This window comes from Salmo salar, chromosome ssa06 (genome assembly GCF_905237065.1).
Source record: "Salmo salar chromosome ssa06, Ssal_v3.1, whole genome shotgun sequence".
Lineage (NCBI taxonomy): Eukaryota > Metazoa > Chordata > Actinopteri > Salmoniformes > Salmonidae > Salmo > Salmo salar.
In genome coordinates, this window is record NC_059447.1 from 33,721,662 (window position 1) to 33,748,324 (window position 26,663).

General features: G+C 41.6%; 3 protein-coding genes across 9 annotated transcripts; 1 reads left to right on the top strand and 2 right to left on the bottom strand.

Moving 5' to 3' along the window:
• Window positions 1–2,528: 2,528 nt before the first annotated feature.
• Window positions 2,529–18,578, bottom strand: LOC106607019 (mucolipin-1). Of its 2 annotated transcripts, none has more exons than XM_014203547.2 (14): window positions 17,944–18,578; window positions 10,782–11,020; window positions 10,523–10,684; window positions 10,163–10,319; window positions 9,071–9,152; window positions 8,047–8,143; window positions 7,398–7,497; window positions 7,146–7,252; window positions 5,579–5,728; window positions 5,345–5,446; window positions 5,078–5,200; window positions 4,744–4,950; window positions 4,374–4,512; window positions 2,529–4,277 (listed from the first exon to the last, which is right to left on the bottom strand). In XM_014203547.2, exons 1-13 carry the CDS (start codon window positions 17,981–17,983, stop codon window positions 4,381–4,383), a joined length of 1,698 nt encoding a protein of 565 aa, XP_014059022.2. In that variant the 5' UTR covers window positions 17,984–18,578; the 3' UTR covers window positions 2,529–4,277; window positions 4,374–4,380. The 2 variants fall into 2 exon arrangements, with proteins under 2 accessions (XP_014059022.2, XP_045576298.1); XM_045720342.1 differs by having other exon boundaries at window positions 2,529–4,299.
• On the top strand, window positions 17,265–26,326 carry LOC106607020 (N-acetylmuramoyl-L-alanine amidase-like). Its single transcript, XM_014203548.2, is given in 7 exon segments — window positions 17,265–17,390; window positions 21,530–21,664; window positions 21,933–22,778; window positions 22,999–23,060; window positions 23,062–23,210; window positions 25,525–25,819; window positions 26,247–26,326. Coding segments are annotated over 6 exon segments (1,449 nt in total). The 5' UTR covers window positions 17,265–17,390; window positions 21,530–21,582; the 3' UTR covers window positions 26,262–26,326.
• Window positions 18,810–21,127, bottom strand: LOC106607021 (trafficking protein particle complex subunit 5). 6 transcript variants are annotated; one of them, XM_014203551.2, is made up of 4 exons: window positions 20,832–21,072; window positions 20,368–20,520; window positions 19,827–20,099; window positions 18,810–19,705 (listed from the first exon to the last, which is right to left on the bottom strand). In XM_014203551.2, the coding sequence occupies exons 3-4, from the start codon at window positions 20,094–20,096 to the stop codon at window positions 19,409–19,411; spliced, it is 567 nt and encodes a 188-aa protein (XP_014059026.1). In that variant the 5' UTR covers window positions 20,097–20,099; window positions 20,368–20,520; window positions 20,832–21,072; the 3' UTR covers window positions 18,810–19,408. The 6 variants fall into 6 exon arrangements, with proteins under 6 accessions (XP_014059026.1, XP_014059027.1, XP_014059028.1 ...); XM_014203552.2 differs by having other exon boundaries at window positions 19,827–20,114; XM_014203553.2 differs by having other exon boundaries at window positions 19,827–20,141.
• Window positions 26,327–26,663: the final 337 nt, after the last annotated feature.

The following is a 26,663-nucleotide window of genomic DNA, read 5'->3' on the forward strand; positions in this document are numbered from 1 at the left end:
GCCAGAGCTGTCTACATGAGCCAGGCTTTTGTGCCAGGGTCTGCACGGGCTAGGCAGCGTTGTGCTTCACATTGTGTCCCTTTCAGCTCTCACCCTATGGAATTCATAACACACACACACACACACACACACACACACACACTTCATTTCCCCAGGATGTTTACCTCGGTGAACAGTTGCTTAATAGTGCGCTGGCCTGTGTGGTTGTGTTATGGTCACACTGTCACTAGGCAATGTAAAGTAGCCTTGTGCTGCTACGCCTTTGTTGATATGCTAAGATTGATATCGCTTGTTTTGTATTCTATCATGCAATAACCCCAACTCCCTACAGCTCCTCGCACTTCTCTCTCTCGCTCTCAAAATTATCAGCAACGGTAAACCCTCTGGCCCACACCTACACAATTAGTTACACATGCTTGACTAACATGACTTTCAATAAACACACACACACACACACACACACACACACACACACACACACACACACACACACACACACACACACACACACACACACACACGTCAAACAGACCAAAGCAGACAGTAGAAATGTAGTGAAAGAAATGTATTGTGGGAAGCAGAGAAGTAGAAACATAGCAAACACACTAAAACAGAGGTACCCACACACACAAGAACTATCACACAGATCTTTATCACACACAGTAAAGAGAGGGAGAGGAAAAACTGTGAAAGGCAAGGAAAAGAGGATGGGAGTTTGGGGGTCCTATACTAGGTTCGGCCTGACAGAGATGGACGTATTGGCTTGGTGAAACAGGCACAACAAAGAGAGGAAGTTTTTTTTCCCACACAGGCTGTGGTGCGCTGCAGTGGAGACAGGAAGGGGCAGGGCAGTGTACTCGGCCACCTAGTCCCCCTGTTATTTATCTCATTGTTGTGTCCCCTTGGCCAGCAGCCCAGCTGGGGCAACGCAGCACAAAAGAACTGGCGCACACTCAGTCAAACAAAGCCAAACCTCTGGATGTTGTTGCACTAACTTTAACAAGGAATACACGCTAACACCTGCGAATAGACACACAGAGTGACACACACACAAGCTTGAGTGCTGTAACACAGTCTGTTCTCATATCAGTCAAATCACACAGAGGAGGAAGCAGGTATTGTGCAAAAAAAAAGAAAAAGGGAGACACCCATCTTATCAGACACAGTCTATATCCTCAAAGGAAATTCACAGACACGTGTTTCTGGTCGAGAAATGGACTTAGAATATCTAGGATGTAAACATTAAACACGGCACACAGTACATGGTAGCCTGTTCATCATTACATGCCTCTGAATACCATGTTCACAAGTTAGCACACGCCAGCAGTGCACCTGCTTCTGTTCTGTGTGAGCTTGGGTTCCCAGGAGAACAGAACGTGCCAACACAGCATTTCATTAACATGCTGCATACTAAACACACTTGAAGAACATGTAACACACATACAGCACTGACTATATACTTACTTACGACTACAGTCAATTATAACCTAATCTCACTGCAACATTAACATTTCTTATGTTAAAACAGTGTCATAGAACATTTCAGATAAACAAAGATTGCTGTATCATACAACTGCATTATGCACACAGCCTAGTAAAATCCACAACTCATGTTATCACCTAGTTTCACTCTAAACACTAAAATAGAGGAAGGAGGCCTCGTGTCTCATGTGCCTAGCTTTAGAGGACTTTCTGTTTAATTTGAATTGTTACCATGAAACCTGATGATGTCCAGGCAGGCCCGTTTCTGGTTGATGGGTTAGTGGAAGTGCTTCCTAGCCCTTTCTGGCTGCATCCTGCCGTTAATAATGCATGCTGCTACTAAGGGAATCAGACAGGGGCCCCTCTCCTCTATACCACTCAGACGAAGCTACATTTAGAGCACTGACTGTGCAGATCTCTGCACTGATCTTCCCTCCCCATCTGGACATGTGTACTTTTTCAATTATGTGCATTTATCTAGACTCATATCGACCATGTTATCTCCTTTCACTTATCTTTTGTTTTGCGATGTGCAAGTGTACTGGCGTGTGGTAAATTTTGGCCCCTTAAAAACAAGGTACTTTAAACTATTTACCTCTCATCCCCTTTGTTTCTGTTCTCTCTTTATGGCCTCAGACAGCTATTGATTTTCTTTGACTGGCTGACTGGTAGAGGTTATGTAGAGTCAGACAAGAGGCTCCTTTCTCCCTCTAGTGGTGCTATCATACCACCACAGTCACAGGGGCACTGTACTGGGCAGGCCCTGGCCTGAAGATGAGAAGCAATGATGATCTGATCAAGTACAATTCACCATGAATCCATAAACATAGAAAATGGTCTTCAAGCAAGTTTGTTTACATTACCCTTTAAAAGTTCATAACAGGTCGAGCACTCAACCAACATAACTGACAAAAGGAAATGTTTTTTCTGCCTCATTGACCATGAAGAGGACTAAATGTATAATGTCCTTGACGAGAGAGAGTAGAAAAGCGACAACATGGACCACATCTCCAGAAAATAGGACTCTGCTTGGTAGAAATAAACAGTACGCTTTCAATAGTTTTAATTGTAGGTGGTTTACTGGCATTAGCCAGAGAGGTGGCACAGAAATGCAATGTACTGACAAAAAAGGGTAAAGAAATTAGAAAAGCTTTTTTTTTTTTTTTAAGTAAAACAAAATATGTACAAGTGAGATTCTCATCCAAAATGTAGATGTTGAGCAATTTGGCCATACTAAAATGATTAGTATCAGTCTAACCAACCATAACATTTTTAAAACAAAAAGTAAAACAATGAGAAATACATCAGAAATTATCACGTTAGCAGAGTATAAAACATGTTAAGAAATACACTACTACAACAATCCTTACAAGTAATCTGCTAAGCCACTGTGCTGCATGCCATGAGACATTTAGCACCGCTTCAAGTTATGTCGTCACGGCTCATCGTAAATGCGTACCTGATAACCTCAAACAAGATAAATGTACTAAGTAAAAACATTCAAAGAATGGGAAGAAATGTACATTTCTGGTCATCGACACATACTTGAATACATTTTGAAAACATGTCATGGAAAAACACCTTCACCAGAAACAGTGCATTCTGGGTACACATCAATGATTTCTCTATTAGTCCTATACTGACAACTCTTCCCTTCCTTTTGATCGCTTACGTGTCTTGTGCAATGAGAGTCCTTTTTTCCCCTAATGAACATCACTATAAGCTTACATAACATTTCATACAATGAAATTACATTATCACTTCAAAAGGTTTTTCAAATAAAACAGATAAAATATGATAATTCAGTCCCTTTCCTTCAGTGAATCATGATTTGGACCACATACTGGTTTGCAGAATTAATTTGCCCGGAGAGAGATTCAATAAATGAACACTGAATTCAATATAACAATGTTAGATATATCTCATAAAATAATCCTTTACTGGCCTTGTATTTCAGTCAGGTACAACAGTCATCCAACAAAATAATTAATAAGGGTGGTTAAAACATTTAGCATAGTTTAAAATTAAAATTAAAAAAATGTGGCTTTTCTTCAGCAAATTGGAGTCTGTACAGTGCACTATAAAACCCACTATAGCGGTCTTGCATTGGTGTTCAGGTCAGGGTCACCTGTCTCTTTACACCAAAGGCTTCATACATATTGATGACTAACTATGGCTGCAGGTCCCGTCCTTGAACATGTAGTCATCCCATCCAGAGGAGGAGAAGGGAATAAAGGACCAAAGAGTGAGTAGCCTTCACTAAAAATACAGTACATAATGGTGTGCATGCTTCAGCCTGTCTGTTAGTGTGTGTCTCTGTCATAAACATGATTCAGAGGACAATCATAACATTCAGGGCCCCCAGGCACAGTAAAGCACAATTAAACCATTGCCGTCCCTCAGTCATAGGGTCATGCAGACCCAATTCAACAAAGGCTTATCAACAATATAAATCAAAACTGCACCATAAATAAAACTCCTATTTAGTAAAACATACTCAGATATACAGTACGTTGTGCAAAATCAGTTTCCTCTCTGAAAGGACAGCTAGCTATATTGCTGTATTACAGTGATGAATTAGCTAGCAGAATGTGCTAGCGATATGAATGTAACTTGTTAGCTATAAAAACCCAATGAACTGGCATATTAAATATTAATGTGCGATCTACAGCAGTTAGTAACATGTACGTTGTACTGTACCAGTCTGAATTTAAATGCACCGACGTGCCACATCCTACAGAGGACAGTGTAGTCTAAGGTCAGATCACCTAGAAGACATCCTCCCACTGGTGGATCTGAAATAGAGAAATGACCAATCTATGTCAATGGAATTGAGATGACTTCAAAGACAAAAACATCAAACCCTGAATGACACACACACGAACACTCACTCTCTCTTCAGTCACAGCAGCAGAAGAATGAACAGGAGGATGCCTCTGGGCCACGGAACTTTCCAGAGCAAGGTGTATCAGTACATTCTGCTATGAAAGCATGCAGGTCTGTGATGTGCATCGGTTCCTGGGTTTGGGCCTGTAGAGAGACAGAGTGCTTCGATAAAACTAATGTAAGGAATCCTCTTCCATCCTACTTCCTGTACATTGCACCCTTTTTTTCCATATGCACTCATCAACACTCCAGCTTTTATTTTAATGTCACTAAATCATCTGTCCTGCATTTCTCCATTCACTCTTTCCACCCGCCATCCCTCATCCTCCCCTTCTATCGCTCCACTCATCCTTAATCCCTCCCCTCCCACAGTACCATGATGGCATCGTAGGCTCCGGTGATGAGAGCGATGAAGAGGGAGAGCACCATGTAGATGAAGAGGGAGATGAAGGTATAGAGGTAGACCTGGCTGAACACCCACACCAGCGTGCCACTCTTCTGCATCTCAGCAAACGTCACAAACATATCGTCCCCGTTGATCAGAGAAAACAGGCACTCTGACACCATGGACAGAGAGCGGAACTGTGGGGACAGAAAGGATGAGTTGGTGTATTAGAACACATTCATTTTTCACAGTTTCAGCAAATTTGTGATATTGTTAATGAATAATAAAAATACATGTGTGTGCGTCCTGTCCATGACCAAATACCTTGGTATGGTAAGGACCCAGCACAATCCAGCCACAGAAGCAATAACCCAGGTATATGGCAGCTACACAGAGGCAGAAGTGGATTACATTAGGGAAGGCAGCCCGCAGCGTCACAATCAGGATCTGAGAATGAGGAAGAGAGAAAACGTAAGACTAATTTACACATGGAAAAAGAAAAAGAGGTGGGAAGTGACGCAAAACCTCCTCAGAAAGCCATTCAAATGAAATGTCAATGTGTGCATTTTTGTGACTGATTATGTCACTCACATTGTACTTCTGGAAGAAACTGAGGTAGCGGAGGACTCCCACCCACACCAGCAGAGTGGAGGTACCAAGCAGAATCCCACACACATCATACAACGACATGTTCTGAAGGACAGAGTCAATTCAATTATTTGTATTAATAATTATATTATTTGCTCTGTCTAATTCTAATGGTGGGGGGACTGGCGCAGGCCTGGAAAGATATGAAACTAAAAGCAATGCATTGTTCTGTATTACCTTGGACTCTATGCCAATCTTGATGAAGCTGCCGGTGATGGTGAGCAGGTCACTGATGATGAGCAGGATGAACCAGCCGTTAATGAACTCCATCCTGTCTGCCCAGCACACACTGTGATTCAGCCTGTGTCTGAAGAACTGGACATACTCCTGTCAGAAACACACAGAGAGACGGGACAGACAAATGAACAGAATAAACCAGCGGTTCCCAAACTAGGTGTCGTGACTATGGGGGGGGGGGTCGCCTGATATGACCTTGCTGTCCTCAGTCAACCTGGTCGTACTGCTGCTCCAGTTTCAAGTGTTCTGCCTGCAGTTAAGGAACCCTGACCTGTTCACCTGACGTGCTACCTTGTCCCGGACCTGCTGTTTTCGACTCTCTCGCTCTACCACACCTGCTGTCTCTAACTCAGAATGATCAGCTATGAAAAGCCAACTGACATTTACTCCGGATGTGCTGACCTGTTGCACCCTCTACAACCACTGTGATTATTATTATTTGATCCTGATGGTCATCTATGAACGTTTGAACATCTTGGCCATATACTGTTATAATCTCCACCCGGCACAGCCAGAAGAGGACTGGCCACACCTCAGAGCCTGGTTCCTCTCTAGGTTTCTTCCTAGGTTCCTGCCTTTCAAGGGAGTTTTTCCTAGCCACTGTGCTTTTACATCTGTATTGCTTGCTGTTTGGGGTTTTAGGCTGGGATTCTGTATAGCACTTTGTGACATCGGCTGATGTAAAAAGGGCTTTATAAATACATTTGATTGATATGAAAATGGGGTCGCAAGTTAACACCTACTCATTCAAGGGTTTTTCTTAATTTTTACTATTTTCTACATTGTAGAATAATAGTGACGACATCAAAACTATGAAATAACACATATGGAATCATGTAGTAACCAAAAAAAAAAAAGTGTTAAACAAATCAAAATATACTTTAGATTTGAAATTCTTCAAGTAACCACCCTTTGCCTTGATGACAGCTTCGAACACTCTTGGCATTCTCTCAACCAGCTTCATGAGGTAGTCACCTGGAATGCATTTCAATGAACAGGTGTGCCTTGTTAAAAGTGAATTTGTGGAATTTCTTTCCTTCTTAATGCGTTTGAGCCAATAAGCTGTGTTGTGACAAGGTAGGGTGGTATACAGAAGATAGCCCTATTTGGTAAAATACCAAGTCCATATTATGACAAGAACAGCTCAAATAAGCAAAGAGAAACAGTCTATCGTTACTTTAAGACATGAAGGTCAGTCAATCTGGAAAATTTCAAGAACTTTAAACGTTTCTTCAAGTGCAGTCGCAAAAGCCATCAAGCGCTATGACAAAACTGTCTCTCATGAGAACCGCCACAGGAAAAGAAGACCCAGAGTTACCTCTGCTGCAGAGGATAAATTCATTAGAGTTAACTGCACCTCAAAAATTGCAGCCCAAATAAATTCTTCACATAGTTCAAATAAGAGACATCAACATCAACTGTTCAGAGTAGACTCCATGAAATCAGGCCTTCATGGCCGAATTGCTGCAAAGAAACCACTACTGAAGGGGCTCAGCCTTGGTCTTACATGTTGTAGGATGACTCCTCTGAGGATGGAGCGACCACACAGCAGCAGGGACAGCAGACACACTATGGCCACCAACACGTCAAAAGCCTCCCGTGCATAGTTCTCCGCTATAGGAGGAAGAAGAAAGGAGGGTTGTTTGAATGAATTAAGTCAGGGAGTGAAGGGAAGGAAGAGGCAAACAGCTAGTAAGGAACAGCAGGAAAGAAGTGAATCAATCTCAAGCAGTACCCCCCCCCATCCTCGCTCTCTCACCATGTCCCCACACGTTGGGGTCTTTGCACTTCTTGATGGAGGCATGGTTGAGCAGGCTGATCTTCACTCTGCCGCTGTGAGCCTTGTTATCCAGGACAACCTGACAGCAGCCACAATACACACACTGTAAACGTAGCTACAACACAAATCCTTGCTTTATAACAGCTGTCTAAGATACAGTGGGCTGTATGGGGCTGCAGTGTTTCCCCTATGAATTTTTTCAGCAGCGGTGGCAAACTTGGGCGATGGGGTGTGGCGTGCTAGTGGGCATGGCCAATGGCACGGTTTTAGAGGCCCTCCTCTTGGCCACGGAGACAATTTTGCTGTTTTAAAGCTAATTTCCTGCAATTCTACACATTTCACCATGGTTTACGCCGTGTTCTTATGCCATCGGAGTGACTCAAATTATAACAAAATCAGTGGGGGCCCAATGCCATAACTACCTAGTTTATTTTTGGTGATTGTTAGTTCTCAAAGATGATCTTATTTTTAAATATAATGCGCCATCCTATATTTTCTACATAGATTATATCTGTATTTAGTTGCTTAAGTTTACACTGAAAACATTTTAAAACATTTGTGGCGGCCACAATTTAAATGCATATAGGGGAAACTGGGCTGTTCAGGAGAAATTGGTAGGTCATCTCACCATAATAGCAAAGGTGTAGCAGTCGGGGATCTCATTGTTGATGATGGTCTGGATGTTTATGGCCTTCAGCTGGAACTGAATGGTCACATTGATCAGCCTGGAGACCAAGAAGAAGAAGAAGAAGAAGAAGAGACAAGATCCAGTAAGAGAAATGCTTGTAATCTCAATAGAGAAGTGATGTTACCCAGTAATGTTCCATGTTGATATGTAATGCTGAAATGACTCGAGTTACATACCGTAAATTCCAGACTATAAGCCGCAACTTTTTTCCCAGGCTTTGAACCTCGCGGCTTAAACAATAACGCGGCTAATATATGGATTTTTCCCGCTTTCAATTTTTTTTTCTCCAAAAAAACACATTCTGTGACGTGCTCAGTTTTTTGGCGGCATGAAGCTTTCATTAGACCAATGAAATTGCCGAACGGGTTAAGGTCAAACAACTTTTTTGTTTACTGTTTAGATTAAATCGAGCGCTCTCAAACTTCCCATCATTCTGATTACGGTAGTCATTTTGTCACCCTCATCATGGCAAAGACACGGAGAAATGCATATGATGCAGCTTTCAAGTTGAAGGCGATTGATCTGGCTGTTGGAAAAGGAAATAGAGCTGCTGCACGGGAGCTTGGTCTTAATGAGTCGATGATAAGACGTTAAAAACAGCAGCGTGAGGAGTTGACTCAGTGCAAAAAGACAACTAAAGCTTACTGCTATTTTTTTATTTTTTGTTACAAGCCGTGTTTCGTTAAAGCCTGTGTAAAGTTCATTTGTTTCAATGTACCGGTAGGCACCTGCGGCTTATAGACATGTGCGGCTTATTTATGTTCAAAAAAATATATATTTTTTTAATTCAGTGGGTGCGGCTTATATTCAGGTGCGCTTAATAGTCCGGAAATTACGGTAAGCATTACCATAAGCAACACATTAACATAAGAAAGGAGTGACAAAATTACAAAAACGGGATTCAAAACCCCATGAGGAATTGCATGCGGGGAGAGGGAGCAAGGGAGACCATTGTGTGTCTCACTTATGAAACTGGAGAGTGAAGTTCTTGTAGTCACTGTAATCAGGAGAAGGAGGGTCTGGTAGTGGGTCCACACCAATGCAATCTGAAAAAGACCGAAGGATGGAATAAAAGCAAGTTGAGAGAGTAGGAACAAAAACAGAAATCCAGAAGATTTATTTCCAGAACCATATACACAGAGTATACCAAACGTTAGGAACACCTTCATAATATTGTGTTGCACCCCCCAGCTGTGTCACGTTGGCTGGATGTCCTTTGGGTGGTGGACCATTCTTGATACACACGGGAAACTGTTGAGCATGAAAAACCCAGCAGCGTTGCAGTTCTTGACACAAACCGGTGCGCTTGGCACCTACTACCATACCCTGTTCAAAGGCCCTTCAATCTTTTGTCTTGCCCATTCACCCTCTGAATGGCACACATACACAATCCATGTCTCCTCCCCTTCATCTACACTGATTGAAATGGATTAAACAAGTAACATTAATAAGGGAACATAGCTTCACCTGGATTCCCCTAGTCAGTCTACGTCATGGAAAGAGCAGGTCTTCCTAATATTTTTTACACTCAGTGTATATTTGACACTTGCAAGTATTCTGTTATTCACTTTTTTTCCAAAGCCAATGGAAAATACTTTCACAACTTCAATACAAGGTTATCTTAACTACTTCTGTTTAGTTGCCAACCTTGACTCAACCGCTTTTGATAACATTTCAAACAATGGTCCGTTGCCAAAACACATAAAAAAAAACTGTGCCGATGAACTATCTTTGAGAAATCAGCAGGTGAATCGAACAGAAGACGTCCATTTGGCCAGCTCTCTATTATTTTGCTGATGTTAGTGGAAATAGCACTTATATGGTAATGCTTTTATGGACAGGATCTATTTTCAGCACTGAAAGTAGGGCACGGTTAGAGGGCAACTCTTGACATATGTGGAGCTTTGACTCACTAACAGTTACTTCCTAACGGGCCAAAGACAACTGGCAGTGGATAAAAAAAAACAAGACCGACAGACTGATGTGAAATACATGGAGGGGGAATTTGATAGACAACTTAATGAACAGAAAAAAGAGGAGAATGCGGCCAGGGTACCGGTGATAACTTCGGGGTCAATGTCAAAGGTGTCGTTGATGGGGTCGATGATGCCCCTCTTGTAGTACCGCTGGCACAGAGAGAGGGCACTCCCATTCACACCCTCACCCCACACATATGCATACCGCCCCACTGATGTCTGCGGTAGAGCCAGGTACTGAGGAAAAGAAAATAGAAAGGATGATGAATGGAATAGGTAACATACAGTTATACTAATAGCAAGACATCATATAGACAGACAAGGAAGACAACAAGATAATTTAATAACACAAGGCATTATTACATAGAACAAAATGAGAGGGTTGAGAATTCACTCATCTGCCGGTCTCTGTTTAGTGTTGCGTACTGAGATACTAGTACCTGATCTACAGCATAATAAATATGGCTATAGAGTTCACTCTGTGTGTGGATTGCCATTGAAGAGCCATCCCGGTAGTCTTTAAGGAAAAGGTGTTTGAAGGATGCTGTGTTCTCTTCCTTGAATGTCACCACCATCTGGTTACTCAAGCCAAACAGGACTAACTAGAGAAGGGAGTGACAGGGGATTAAGGGTTAAAACAATGTAAATCAACAGAAGCCCTATCATGAATACCAATTCTTCAGTTCAGTAAAGGCCCACCTGTACAGTGACGATGAGGATCTTGAGCAGCTGCAGGACCAGTTTAAAGGGCTTGCGGCCTTTGGCGTGGTACTTGTCACAGGGGCTCATGAAGAAGTACTTGAGCTTTCTCCGCAGTGCCTCCTCCTCCTGCTGCTGTTGCCTGAGCTCTGAGGCTACCAGACCGGTGAGCCGGGGGTTCCCGCCACTGAGGTCATCGGACCTGTAGCTGCTCACAGGTGAGAACAGCTCATCCTTCTCTGAGAGAGAATCAATGACAGACATGGGTTTCTACATACAACATAGGGAAGGCATATCTGAAAAGAGCATTCATAAGCTTGATATTGCTGCCGAAAAAGAGGAAGTGGGAAAGCGATGTGGTATAATTTTACTATAATTATATAATTCAAGCATGCATTGGATCAGTAGGTATGATATAGCCCATTCAATAAAAAAGTAGAGACCCCTTGACTTTTTCCACATTGTTATGTTAGCCTTATTCTAAAATTGATAAAAGTTTTTCCTCCTCAATCTACCCAAAATAACCCATAATGACAAAGCAAAAACAGGTTGACATTTTGTAAATGTATTAAAACAAAAAAACTGAAACATCAAATTTACATAAGTATTCAAACCCCTTACTCAGTACTTTGTTGAAGCACCTTCGGCAGCAATTACATCTTCGAGTCTTCTTGGGTATGACGCTACAAGCTTGGCACACCTGTATTTGTTCCGAAGCCACTCCTGCGTTGTCCTGGCCGTGTCCTTGGGGTCGTTGTCCTGTTGACAACGACCCCAAGTCTGAGGTCTGGATCAGGTTTTCATCAAGGGATTTCTCTGTACTTTGCACCATTCATCTTTCACTCAATCCGGACTAGTCTCACAGTCCCTGATGCTAAAAAACATCCCCACAGCATGATGCTGCCACCACCATGCTTCACCGTAGGGGGGTGCCAGGTTTCCTCCAGACGTGACGCTTGGCATTCAGGCCAAAGAGTTCAATCTTGGTTTCATCAGACCAGCGAATCTTGTTTCTCATGGTCAGAGTCATTTAGGTGCCTTTTGGCAAAGTCCAAGTGGGCAGTCATGTGCCTTTTACTGAGGAGTGGCTTTTGTCTGGCCACTCTACCATAATGGCCTGATTGGTGGAGTGCTGCGGAGATTGTTGTCCTGCTGGAAGGTTCTCCCATCTCAACAGAGGAACTCTGGAGCTCTGTCAGCTCTGCTCTCCCTGACCAAGGTCCTTCTCCCCCGATTGCTCAGTTTGGCTGGGCGGCCAGCTCTAGGAAGAGAGCTGGCCGCCCATTCTCAATTTAAGAATGATGGATGCCTCTGTTCTTGGGGACCTTCAATGCTGCAGAAATGTTTTGGTACCCTTCCAGATCTGTGCCTCGACACAAACCTGTCGCGGAGCTGTACGGACGATTCCGTCGGCCTCATTGCTTGATTTTTGCTCTGATATGAACTGCCAAGTGTGGGACCTTACATAGACAGGTGTGTGCCTTTACAAATCATGTTCAATCAAGACTCCGAACAAGTTGTAGAAACATCTTAAGGATGATGAACGGAAACAGGATGCTCCTGAGCTCAATTTCAAGTCTCATAGCAAAGGGTTTGAATAGTTATGTAAATAAGATATTTTTTATTAACTGAAATACCTATATTGGTTAATCTGACTAGTCTCATCACTGATTTGATTTAGGGCTACTTATTTAGGCATTTTAAGGGTTTTCAGTGTAGTTGTCTAATGTTGGCTAGGCATGTTAACCTGTTTTCCTGAATCTCTATGATCAATAAAAAGTTTTTCCTGAGTGTACTTTTAACAGAGCCGAGATATACCTCAGTGCGTCACCCAATTACTTACAGCCTGTCACCTATCAAGTTGTTTCAGATCTATACAAGTGCCTAGGGAGGAGGGGGTATGGTTTCTTCTGGACAGGACCCAACTATACTGTAGGTGTGTTGTAACTCGCTAAATAATGACATTAACATACACTGAGCATGAAAAACATTAGGAACACCTTCTCTTTTCATGACAGACTGACCAGTGAAAGTTAGGATCCATTATTGATGTCACTTGTTAAATCTACTTCAAATCAGTGTAGATGGGCTACCCAGACTCCTCTTTTTATGCTGCTGCTACTCTCTGTTTATAATCTATGCAGTCACTTTAACTCTACCTACATGTATATATATTACCTCAGTTAGCCCAACTAACCGGTGCCCCCGCACATTGACTCTGTACCGTTACCCCCTGTATATAGGCTTGCTTGTTATTTTACTGCTGCTGTTGAATTATGTGTTACTTTTATTTTACTTAACACTTTTTTCTTTTCTTAACTTCTTAAAGCATTGTTGGTTAAGGGCTTGTAAGTAAGCATTTCACTTTAAGGTCTACACCTGTTGTCGCCTCACCTACATCTCAAATATTATTTGTCACGTGCCGAATACAGGTTAAAGAAGGATTTTTAAGCCTTGAGACATGGATTCTATTTGTGACATTGAGGGTGAATGGGCAAGACAAAAGATTTAAGATCCTTTTTAACCACGTTATGGTAGTAGGTGCCAGGTGCACCGGTTTGAGTGTCAAGAACTCCAACGCTGCTGGGTTTTTCTAAGCTCAACAGTTTCCCTTGTGCATCAAAAATGATCCACCACCCAAAGGACATCCAGTCAACTTGACACAACTGTGGGAAGCATTGGAGTCAAAATGTTCCAGCATCCATGTGGAACAATTTACACCTTGTAGAGTCCATGCCCCAACGAACTGAGACTGTTCCGAGAGCAGAAGCAGGTGTAAATGAATGAGGAAGGTGTTCCTAATGTTTTGTACACTCAGTGTATATTGCTAAGAATGAGAAAGTAGGGTGACTCTCCTAGCAGGTCTGGAACCCAGGTCTCCATTACCAATGACGAATGCCCTAACCACTGTCCCAATAATGATATCTCTTGGGCATGTGCTTAATGGGCCAGTATAGTTAGACCAATAGGCCCTGTCCAGAAGAAATCCTAACCCCTCCTTCACCTAGCATTTATATAGATGAAACAACTTGATGGGCTTAAGCAATAGAGCGAATGCAATTTGAAGTAAATATCACCTCTGTTAAAAGTACTCAAGAAAATCTATTTTATTGATCATAGTGATTCAGGAATATTATTAAAACAGGTTAACATGCCCCACCAACATTAAACCACTACACAGAAAGCCCTGTAAATTATCAGCCGATGTCCTGACAACTGATACAGAAATGTTCTTGCAACGTTCCCATGACATTCGTCTAGAACATTAACTTATGTTCTGACAACATGGCAACCATGTTCTGAGTATGTTTGGTGGACAATGATGGAGTATTCTAATAACCCTCAGAAAACTGGACACATTCATTTGCATTTTATTTAACTTGGCAAGTCAGTTAAGAACACATGTTTATTTTACAATGACGGCCTACCCCGGCCAAACCCTACCCTAACCCGGATGACGCTGGGCCAATTGTGCACCGCCCTATGGGACTCCCGATCACCGCCGGTTGTGATACAGGCCAGGATCGAACCAAGGTCTGTAGTGACGCCTCTAGAACTAAAAGCAAATAGGCCTTGCGAGGGATACAGTTATGGAAACATGGAACGTCACTTCCATATCAACAAATCATTTTCCAAAAATAAAAAAGTTCAATTAATACACCTTTATAGGGTTCCCACGCGGCCATATTTCCATGTTAAAGTTCTTGTTTACGAATGAGGTAAAGTTGGTTTTGTATTGGGACATTCGCCAGACATTCGCCAAAAGCCATTTAAAATGGTAAAAATCAATAACTAATTCATTGTCACAGAAACATAAAAATAGATGTGGTTTATTCTAGAAATGTCTAGCATACTTTCACAACTTTTGTTTTGATAGAGGGCATGTAGTCCATCTAGAGGGCGTGTGGTCTAAGTTCCAACGAGTCTGTTATACCCTATTAGAACGGGCCTGGCAGAATGTTCTGCATCTTCAGTCATATTAAATTAAATTACAGGGAAAAAACTACAGGATGAAGGGGTCAGGCCTGACTAACAAAGAAGACAGGTGGATGGATCAAGAGGACCAAGATAACCAAGAGGATCAACATGGACATTCCACAGTGGAGATAAGGAAAACTAAGAGTTAACCATAACGTACACTACCGTTAAAAAGTTTGGGGGTCAATTAAAAATGTCCTTGTTTTTGAAAGAAAAGCAACATTTTAGTCCATTAAAATAACATCAAATTGATCAGAAATACAGTATAGACATTGTTAATGTTGTAAATGACTACTGTAGCTGGAAACGGCTGATTTTTTTTATGGAATATCTACATAGGTGTACAGATGCCAATTATCAGCAACCATCACTCCTGTGTTCCAATGGCACGTTGTGTTAGCTAATCCAAGTTTATCATTTTAAAAAGGCTAATTGATCATTCGAAAACCCTTTTTGCAATCATGTTAGCACAGCTGAACAATGTTGTTCTGATTAAAGAAGCAATAAAACTGGCCGTCCTTAGACTAGTTGAGTATCTGGAGCATCAGCATTTGTGGGTTCGATTACAGGCTCAAAATGGCCAGAAACAAAGAACTTTCTTCTGAAACTCGTCAGTCTATTCTTGTTCTGAGAAATGAAGGCTATTCCATGCGAGAAATTGCCAAGAAACTAGATCTCGTACAACGCTGTGTACTACTCCCTTCACAAAACAGCGCAACCTGGCTCTACCCAGAATAGAAAGAGGAGTGGGAGGTGCACAACTGAGCAAGAGCACAAGTACATTTGAGTGTTTAGTTTGAGAAACAGATGCCTCACAAGTCCTCAACTGGCAGCTTTATTAAATAGTACCCGCAAAACACAAATCTCAATAGTGAAGAGGCGTCTCCGGGATGCTGGCCTTCTAGGGCAGAGTTGCAAAGAAAAAGCCATAACAAACAAAAGCACTAATATAAGAAGTGGACGGTACATGTTTTGTTTTTGGGCTAAATGTATACATTATGATTTGCCTCTGAACTGTATGTGAACCTCTCTGCAATCTACTGGCACTAACCATTACAACTAGGACTTCAACCAGGCTGTGCCTATGCTATTTGCTCTCTCTCAAACTGCTAGCACAAAAATTAGTTTTTTTCACAAAAGATCATGAAAAAAAATATCAACTGGCCCAAATCAGCTCTACATAATTCAGCAGGGAAGTGTGCAACTAGCACACATTATACCAGTGTAGAAACTACGTCACCTACATAGGTATTACCATATCCCTTTCAATTCAAATTCATTGCGGAAATAACTATTTGCAAACCTTTTAAAACATCCAGAAAGACAGTAGTCTTAGAAGGGAATTTATACTTTAAAATACATATTTTATGTGAATGGATGTAGATGAAAGAATTCTGCCAGTGTTTTAATGTCCTTGTTTCATATTTTTTTCTTTATCTCCAACTCTATATATATATATCCAAGTGAGCCTATGAGGAACTTGTGGATCAGATTTACCATTATACCCATTGATCAAACGTATAACAGACAGACACTACTCAAAATGAGTTGTTTGTGATATCTACACTCAGTTGCCAGGTTCACCACCCTATTCACAAAATAAATTGTTCCTACATACACCAAGTCCTGTGGTCTTGATTTGCTAGACACTAAAGCATGCAGAGAAGTATTCAGGTATTCTGTTACTGTTTGAACTTTAGAATGTGCAAAATGACAGCACAGTCTGTGATGGTATTTTGTAAATCAGAAGAGTTCCAAAACTTGTACTGACTGTAATAAACACCAACTTTTGAATTCACGCTGTTCCAGATGCAAAGGGAGTTGTACCTAATAAAGTGACCACTGACTCTATAGACTTTACGGAATGTGTTCTGGGAATACCCGGGGTATTAAACATTTGCCTGTAAGTGTTCAACAGCTGAATCTATTACCTCAGGAGATGGTACCATTCAGTTTGTCTGGGGATGACAAAGGACTTCAACAAAGCCAAAATAGAAAATGATTGGAAGGGGCCTCTTAGCTGTTAAATTAGAGACGTATAAATAAATGAATGTTGTGCCTTGTAACTAGTTTAAAAATGTGGAACTGTTGCACTAAAAATGCAAACATTGATTTGGCATACAATTTAAGACTGTTTACATAAAGTTGTACAATGTTTACATTGTACAACATATATAGAACAAATTGTACTTGAAATGAACATTTCTTTAAAGTTATTGCAAATAAATGCATATTTTCACTTTTCTGTGACAATCACTGAATTAGTTATTTATTTCTTCACCTTTAAATGCAATATTTGAGATGTTATGTATTTCTATCAAATCAAAACTGGAATTTCTATTCAAAGCAAAGGTTGAAAAGTATACTAGACATTTATAGAATAAATCATACCTAGTATGATGATTATTTCATAATCAGTGAAAACGTTGATTTTTACATTTGTAAATGGCTTTTGGCGAATATCTGTTGAATGTAAAAACAATTTTACCTCGGTTTGTTTACGGAAGTCGGAGGCGACTACCTGTGCTAATTAGCTATCTGCGTCTCCCAACACATGTGTGGGAACAAGGACGCCACAAACGTGTTGTAACTGAAAAATACTGTCGGCTGCAACTGTTAAAACAGGGTACAGTAAGTGTATATTTTGCATTTGTGAAATTATTTTGGTGATATGAAAGTAGAACGCGTAATGTTTCTAGAACCGTACCACAATTGAGGATCGATTCACGTTTAGATTTATTTGGCTGCCAGTCAATTCGCCTCTGAAAATAACATTTAGTATATTATTGGGCTAGGTACGATACAGCAATGGAAGCATTATTGACATACAATTAGACTATAATGATCATATTGCGATGCTGGGCACTCACAGATGACATGCAGCCGTCTCATTTAACACTATACAACAAAGACATTGTCTTTATGAAAATTGTTATTTTATACACCTTTAGGTTTACCAGGCTCGGCCCTCGGGACCCCAAGGGGTGCATGTTTTGCTTTTTCCCTTAACACTACACAGCTGATTTAAATCATCAATAACCAAACATCAAGCCTTGATAATTTTGTAGTGTTTGGGCAAAAACCAAAACGTACACCCCTTGGGGTCCCGAGGACCGAGTTTGGTAAATGCTGGTTAACTTTAAAAATTAGGCTTAGAACTGATAAATTGAAGTACATGACCAACCTGTACCGTCTTGGATGCAGTTACAGTTCGATGATGCCATGACGATGCTTTGCAGGACATGAATGAATTCATAAGAATAATACAATTTAAGAAATTAATAGAAATTATCGTTTAGGACTGTCAGAAAGCTAAACATTGAGGAAACCAATTGCAAGAGAATAGGGACGCAGCGATCTACAAACAATCACAAAGCCGCAGCTTCCAATGGCCACATGACAATCATGTGACGTTGTCTGGAAAATGCCTTGATTGTCATTGGTCTCAAAATATCTAATTCGTGATAGCGTTTGTGACCCCTCCATTAGCCCCACCCATTGCATTGATAGTCAAACGATCAAAGCTAGGCTGCGTTCAGTACAACGGAAACGGTGCCATAATGAACGACCAGATGAAAAACGGGGAGGGGTTATGGGTTCAAAATGTATCCGCTGCCCTTTAGATGTCACACATTTCTTCCAAGCTACACTCCGGCATACCCACCGTACGGAGCAAATGTACGTCACTCTGTTCAAAAACGTACAAGGAAGTTTAGGGGAAAGGTGTAGATATAGCGTTTGCTAAATGACTCAAATGTATGTGTTAAGTACAAATTGTTGAACGTAGCAAACAAATTGAACACACCCCTGGATTCATCGATTTTCCACATATGATCACCTGATCTTTAGAATTAATCGCTAAAATGCTTACACACGGTGATAAACAGTAAAAGTATTTCAAACATGTCTAGATAGAAACAAATAAAGGTGTAAAATAAAACTACACCAACAAACCCGAGTCAGGACATTTTTGCCAACATAATGCTCTATGGAAATGACCACTGATAACTTTCAAATTTCACATATTTTGAATAATAACTTAAAATGTAATTTGTTTAGGGAACACTGCCAGTCTTTAATTGCACCATGTTGAACTCAGTTGGAGGGTAAACCCTTGCACCATTGTTTAGTGTATTATACTGCAGCCCATATCTTCAATGTGTTGGTCCTTTGTGTGATTCCGAAATGTCTTGAGATATCAAAAACAAAAGAGATGACATTCACATACGTCCTATGCAGTCTTGAGAGATGGTTTAAGATACACTGTCAGTGAGAATGTCAAAGTCATTAGATAAGGGTTGACTGACTGAGCAGATTCACAAGAAACATAGACCTTTATAAACGTCGTCTCATATGGACTCTTCTTGGACCAAATAAATACAATAGCTCAGAAGTGGGATTAACATTATAATCATTCATTCATATTTACTCCCTCATGTGGTGATATAAAGACATCCTGTTTCACTTCTCAATATACTGTATATTCACAACTCAACTACTCATATGCAGACTTGCCTACAGACCAATCATTCACTCAGTCCATATCTCACATTACTGGCTCGTTAACTCGCCAGAGCATATTGAGACCTAATAGTGATAATGATGATCAACTTCATCATTCTATCATGTGTACACCAACACTCTCTCCTCTATCTGCCATCCAGGGCCTTGTCTCTGGCTATAACAGCTTCATCAAACTTGATCATGAGCGTGGTGCCCTTGTGCCAGTGGGCTGTGACCTTGGCAGGGAAGCCACTGTGTGTGAGAATGGCCTCTACGATGCCAGCGGTGAATGCAGCACAGTTTAGTGTGCTGTTCTCCTTGGGCACAGAGATGTAAGCGTTGATCAGTGGCTCCTTCTCTATTATGTAGTAGGTCTTGTCGTCATCGTTGGCCTGCTCCAGCTTGTCTGCCTCCTTACCGAACATGGCTTTCCATACTGACACCTATATGAAGCAAATTGAAAATTATAGACATGTACTTATGCATGGGCATAATGACAAGTGTTACACCTTATAAGACTGTTACATATGAACTTATCTACCTTAAGCCCACGCAAGCACGTACCTTGACGAAGAGCAGTATGTTAAGCACCTTGGTCTCCCTCTTCCCATTCTTCTCCCTCAGCACCAGCACGTCCAGCATACTGGCACCAACGCTCTGACCCATGTCTGCCAAGCGTTGCTGCAGCTCAGACACAGAGTACACACGGCTCTGGCAGTACTGCACCATCTCAGAGAAGAGCAGTGCAAAGGCACTCACACTGACTTCAGTCTTGGGACGGGTTAGAGGCCGTTCCAGGATGTTTGACTTTCCTCTCGTGAACCGAGTGTCCATTTTCTGAAAGAGAATGATCTGTAAATAGAAGTAAAATAGCCAAAACTGATAATATGTTAGCCATCTCAATTCGAAATCAACCCCTCACCACTACCCTAGGCACGTGAAGATCTGAGAGGATTAGCTATAGCTAGATAACTTTCAACTAGCCTAGAGGGCATGATCTTCAACCACAATGTTTACCTATCCGTCTTAACAAGTTAGTATTTTATTAGTTATTTATTTTTTAGATCTTAACAAGTACTTAGGGCGGTAGTAGTCTGGCTCACACCTCTCGAATTCGTCACAACTCGCTGTGTAGTCACGTTGCTCGCGCGTAAATCAGGTGAAAGGGGTAGGGCCGATGGGGGTTGTTTTGGGATTCCTTTAGCCGCGCCTCAAGAGGGCCAGCTTCGGCGCATGCGCGGGCTGTGGCAATCTTTACCTGCAGTACATATGCAAAGAGATTAGCCAACGACGATTCCGTGAATTAGGAGGAGCTAACTGCGTTGAAGAAACAACAAAGTGGCTGCTAGTGCAGACGAAAGGGGAAGATAAAGTATATTGGATACTAGCGTAACTAGCCAGCTAATGTAGCTGCAAGCTAGTGCACATTTAGCTAGTTAAAATTGGCAAGCAAGCTAGCGAACTCACTCGACGACAGAAAGGCCAGAACTCAGTCATTCACAACGTTAACAAGCTAACATTAAACATAGTTAGTTAATTATTCTTATACAAGGACCTAAAATCCCTTACCGTGTTTCAATGTTTTCAGCCTGCTGTTGTGTTGGTGACTTCCTGTTCTGGTCACGTGTCTTGTTCTAGTAAAGCACTGATCTATGATCAGCAGTGCATGTGCTCATCTGACATATTCCTGTTGCCACGTGTAATCTAAATGACATGCTTTGAAAAAGTTTTAAAAAATGCAAGATGTCCTAATGTCAATTGCATGGTTTAAAAAAATATTCCTGTAAAATGATGCATGGAAATTTCCTTTGTGATTTCTTGCTGTGTATTTCCACGGCCATTTGGAAAAGGAACAAGTTCATGCTTGCATTCTCATGCTTCACAGACCTTTCAGTGATCTAAAAGAGACTGTTACCTAAACACAACACACAATGTGATGCTGCTGTACAGTACTTTTTAACAGAATTTTGTTTAATATTGAGATATTATGAAACAACAGTCTATACAAAGTACTCGAGGAGAAGGGGGAAATAAATTGCAGACCTAAAGGTTGTAATTGGGACAGTGGTTTAATGCAATAATGTAAACAATGAAACATTTAAATTCAGAAAAACCTTGAGCCATAAAGACAAACACACACTTACCTAACAGTTGCCAATTTCCCACACCATGTCCCTCAAATGGCTCAAATTAATCAGCACCGTATCTGTTTGTACAGTGGTTGCATAATCCACTTGATGTGTTTTCCTTCCTATAAATGTTTCAAGGTAGGCAATGCAATGCATAATACATTCCAGGAGCACAGGGCGTTGAAGACTCAATGATTTCCCCAAAGGAACCGCACTGGAAATGGTGTCTGACCCTTCTTGTGGTCTTGGTCAGTGCTCACACTGATACCAAAGGTAATTCAATCTGTTTGTGTTCACATCTTTCCAATTTATTTAGAGGTTGTGAGCAGTCAAACTCTTTTCGAGAGAGAGCAAGAAAGTCAGCAAGGAAATGCATTACAGCTACTTAGAGGAAGAAGTTGCTAGAAAATGCTATTTTAGGAAATATAGGGTTATTATATGCAGTTATTAATACACATTATAGAACAGTATGTAGTTTCCGTTTATAGAAAAGCGATGCTGAATATTATCAAATGTAAACAAGTGTGTTTTCTGATTTCAGTCACATCCTCCCAGCATATGGACGACTTCATCAGAGTGTTGGAGCAGGTAGAAGACAGTAACCCTGGACTGGAGCCTGTAAATCTGTTGAGAGGCCTGCGCAGGGCAGCCGGTCTCAGAGATGAGTTCATGCAGCACTTCTTGGGCACTATCAGGGAGGACAGCACCTCAGAGGCACCAGTTATGGACTCCAATCTCTCAGATTTCATTGGCAGGGCTGTGCGCCATCAGGTGACAGAGAGAGGTAGAGAGGAAGGGGTTGTCCTTACTGCTGATGGCACCACGGTTGCTATGAGCCCAGTCCTTCTGGGTATTGAAGCTGGGCTAGTGTCTAAGACGAGGTGTCGTGTCCATGGCCTGTACCCCCTCACTCTGGCTAGGAACTTGGGCCTGTCCTTCCAGCGCTTCCACAGCTCTCTCCTCTCCCAACGCCTGGGCCCTAATGGCTGCTGGGATGACGTGACCTCGCCTCAGGTCTTCACCCTCTCCGACAAGCCCTCCCTCGCCACCGATGCCCTGGTTAACGGCGGTATGGATGGTGTGATTCTAGGGATGGAGGTCTCAGCTCAGTCCCAGCGTCCTCTCAAGCTGAGCAGCCTACTGAGGACGTACTACTGTCATCGTCTTGAGGGGGAAGGACTGGACGCTGCTCCTCGTCTGATCAGCCGCCTACGCAGGGAGAACTTCAGAGAACTGGCCAGGCCCCCCCTCCTGCAGAGGCAGGTGGTGAGATCCCTGGTCCTACAGAGGAGACTGATCGACCACTCTACGATGTTGGCACAGGAAAAGGAAGAGCTGACAGCTGTGGTGAGGGAAGGAATAAAGGAGTTTGTCCACAGATACATGGGTAAGTAAACCCCACTGCAGAGGGAGACAGTGGAGATACAGAGGGTTACTGTAGTGCAGGGAAAGCTAAAAAGGAGAGGTCAACATTTATTGGAATAATTCTGACTTTGATCCAAGAAAGCACAAATAGTAACAATAATTGAGACATGGTGTTATTGTTTAAAAAAGGAGTGGATAAACATGTTAAAACTCAATATCTCTCTGGATCGCCCTACCTCTAGACTGTCCAGCTATTATTCCGCGGTGTCAGTGGGGGGCTGCACCATACCGGGGCACCCCCACCCCCCCTGTCCCTCCCCCTCTCGTTCATGTACATCCACCACACCTACCAGCCTGGCCAGCCTTGTCTCACCTTTCAGCAGTGTTCTGCAGACATGAGGTCCATGCAACGCTTTCACCAGGATGACCGGGGCTGGGACGATATTGGATACAGGTATGTGTAGTACACAGGTCTTAGGATATACAGTGCCTTCAGAAAGTATTAATACCCCTTGACTTTGGTGATTGAGTCCAGGTGAGTTCAATAATCGCTGATGCGTGTGATGGGGGGGGAAGGCAGGTGTGCGTAATGATGGTGGCAGGAGTGTGTAATGCTGGGGAGCCTGGTGCATTCGAGCACCAGGGAGGGGGAGCAGAAGCAGGTGTGACACTAAGAGCTTTGCACACCTGGATTGTACAATATTTGCACATTATTATTTAAAAACAATCTTCAAGCTCTGTCAAGTTGGTTGTTGATCATTGCTAGACAGTCAGTTTTAAGTAATTTAAGTCAAAACTGTCACTAGGTCACTCAGGAACAATCAGTGTCGTCTTGGTAAGCAACTCGAGTGTATATTTGGCCTTGTGTTTTAGGTTATTGTCCAGCTGAATGGTGAATTTGTCTCCCAGTGTCTCAGTAGTCAGGAGACTGAACCAGGTTTTCCTCTAGGATCTATTCCATTACTTTTTATCCTAAAAAACTCCTCAGTCCTTGCCAATGACAAGCATACCCATAATATGATGCAGCCACCGACCATACTTGAAAATATGAAGAGTATTACTCAATAATGTGTTGTGTTGGATTTGCCCCAAACATAACGCTTTGTTTTCAGGACATTAAGTACATTTATTTTCCACATTTTTGGCAGCCTTATTGCAAACAGGATGCATGTTTTCTAATATTTTTTATTCTGTACAGGCTTCCTTCTTTTCACTGTCATATATTTTAGTATTGTGGAGTAACTACAATGTTGTTGATCCATCCTCAGTTTTCTCCTATCACAGCCATTAAACTCTGCAACTGTTTTAAAATCACCATTGGCCTCATGGTGAAATCCCTGAATTGTCTCCTTCCTCTCTGGCAACTAAGTTAAGAAGGACGGCTGTATCTTTGTAATGACTGGGTGTATTGACACACCATCCAAAGTGTATTAATAACTTAACAATGCTCAAGGGGATACTCAATGTCGGCCTTTTTGTTTTGTTTTATCCATCGAGGCATTGGAAAACCTCCCTGGTGTTTGTGGTTGAATCTGTTTTTGAAATTCACTGCTCGACTGAGGGACCTTATACAGTAGATAAGTCATTCAAAAATATGTTAAAACTTCTTCTGGATTGGTGTTCTGTCCATGGGACGGTTGAGCTAACGTACAGTAGGCTAATGCGATTAGCATGAGGTTGTAAGTAACAAGAACATTTCCCAGGACATAGACATATCTGATATTGGCAGAAAGCTTAAATTCTTGTTAATCTAACTGCATTGTCCAATTTACAGCAGCTATTACAGTGAAAAATACCATGCTATTGTTTGAGGAGAGTGCACAATTTTGAACATGAAAAGTTATTAATAAACAAATTAGGCACATTTGGGCAGTCTTGATACAATATTTTGAACAGAAATACAATGGTTCATTGGATCAGTCTAAAACTTTGCACATACACCTCTACCATCTAGTGGCCAAAATCTAAATTTCACCTGGGCTGGAATAATACATTATAGCCTTTCTCTTGCATTTTGAAGATGATGGTACAAAAACTTTTTTGTTTTCATTGTATTATCTTTTACCAGATCTATTGCGTTATATTATCCAACATCCCTTTCACATTTTCACAAACTTCAATGTGTTTCCTTTCTAATGGTACAAAGAATATATGCATTTCCTTGCTTCAAGGCCAGAGTTACAGTCAGTTAGAATTTTTCGGCAAAAATTGAGGAGAAAAAGGGGCGGATCCTTAAGAGGTCCTATTATTGCACACGGAGTGAGTCCATGCACCTTATTATATGACTTGTTAAGTTAATTTTTACTCCTGAATTTATTTAGGCTTGCCATAACAAAGGGGTTTAATACTTATTGACTCAAGACATTTCAGCTTTTCATTATTAATGAATTTTAGAAAATGTCTAAAAACATAATTTCACTTTGACATTATAGGGTATTGTGTGTAGACCAGTGACACAAAATCTAAATTTAAGAAATGTAAAATTCAGGCTGTAAGACGACAATGTGGAAAAAGTAAAGGGATGTGAATACTTTCTGAAGGAGCTGTACAGTAGGACACTACACAGCCTCCCCGCAAACCACAATGCTTATGTAATGTGTCAAGTTTGAGTATACAGTATGTCTGTGTGTGTGTGTCGCTCACATAATTGAGTTAGAAATTAGCCACTGTCCAATGCTTCTGGGAATTGTTGTTTACCAAGCAAAATGTGATTTGAGGATGAATCACTCCTGATGAATGACTCATCCCTTGCCGATGTTTGCCTCCAGCTTTGTGGCAGGCTCTGACGGGTACCTCTATGAAGGGCGTGGGTGGCACTGGCAAGGGGCCCACACTAAGGGCTACAACTCCAAGGGCTACGGGGTGTCATTCATCGGTGACTACACCTCCAGATTACCATCGCAACAGACCATGGAACTGGTGAGAGATCGTCTGGCATCCTGTGCTGTGGGAGGCGGGCGACTGGTCGGCAACTTCACCCTGTATGGCCACAGACAGCTGGTTAAGACTTCCTGTCCTGGAGACGCCTTCTACTCAGAGATCACAGGCTGGGAGCACTTTGGGGTAAGAGAGTGTGTGCAGTATGTACAGATGTAGGATCTTAATTTGATCACCCTATTGGAGGATAACTTTCCTGGAATGCAGGACATTTAAAACTTGTAGTGTATTTGAGGTTTAAAAATGCTTCTGAATTTTGCAATTTCCACTTTGAAATCTCAGACTTGATTTTTCATTCCAAAAAATGTATCACCCCCTAAAAAAAAATCATTAATTATAATCCACATAATAATTCAAATTTCTTGTTGCTGCTGGATTATTTTCCTGCTGTAGCAAACTGACTCAAATTAAGAGCCTACATCTGTGTGTATATGTATATGTGGGGGTTATAAGGCAGTTATTAACAATGAATAGGCCTATGTGTTTTTGTTATTTCATGTCTAATGGTCTTATCTCTCCACAAACGTACTTTCATTCTTTCCACTTTCCCCAGGAGGTTCAAAACTGAAGATATGGTGAAAAGTGGAGTAATTAATCTTGACCAGTATCACAGAATAAATATTTAATTTCTGAGATGCCAGTGTTTGCCTTTTTTTAACAACAACTGTTATATATGACTTTCTGATAGCTGCTCTGATAGAGCTGATCTGAATAGGTCAGGAAATTATGTTGTCAGTTTTGCGTCAGCACCAATCAGTCAATTGACAGCTTTTATTGCTTTTCATTGCGTACACCTGGTCATCTTGGTGAGACACCCGCAGGGAGAGGGGTCACAGCCAGGGGCGCCATTGTACAGCGCACCTGGAGCAGTTAGGATTAAGTGCCTTGCTCAAGGGCACAGCAACAGATTATTTCACCTTGTCTGTGCTGGTATTTGAACCAGCAACCTCTTACTGGCCCAACACTCTAA

Excerpts from the sequence above, each read along its gene's own strand:
- LOC106607021 (XM_014203556.2), bottom strand. The coding sequence starts at position 20,096 with ATGGACACTCGGTTCACGAGAGGAAAGTCAAACATCCTGGAACGGCCT. Across the intron at positions 19,706-19,826 it reads ACATACTGCTCTTCGTCAAG|GTGTCAGTATGGAAAGCCAT; the intron begins GTACGTGCTTGC and ends TGCTTCATATAG.
- LOC106607019 (XM_014203547.2), bottom strand. The coding sequence starts at position 17,983 with ATGGCATCATCGAACTGTAACTGCATCCAAGACGGTACAG. Across the intron at positions 11,021-17,943 it reads CTGCATCCAAGACGGTACAG|AGAAGGATGAGCTGTTCTCA; the intron begins GTTGGTCATGTA and ends ATTCTCTCTCAG. Across the intron at positions 4,513-4,743 it reads GAGCCTACGATGCCATCATG|GCCCAAACCCAGGAACCGAT; the intron begins GTACTGTGGGAG and ends GTCTCTCTACAG.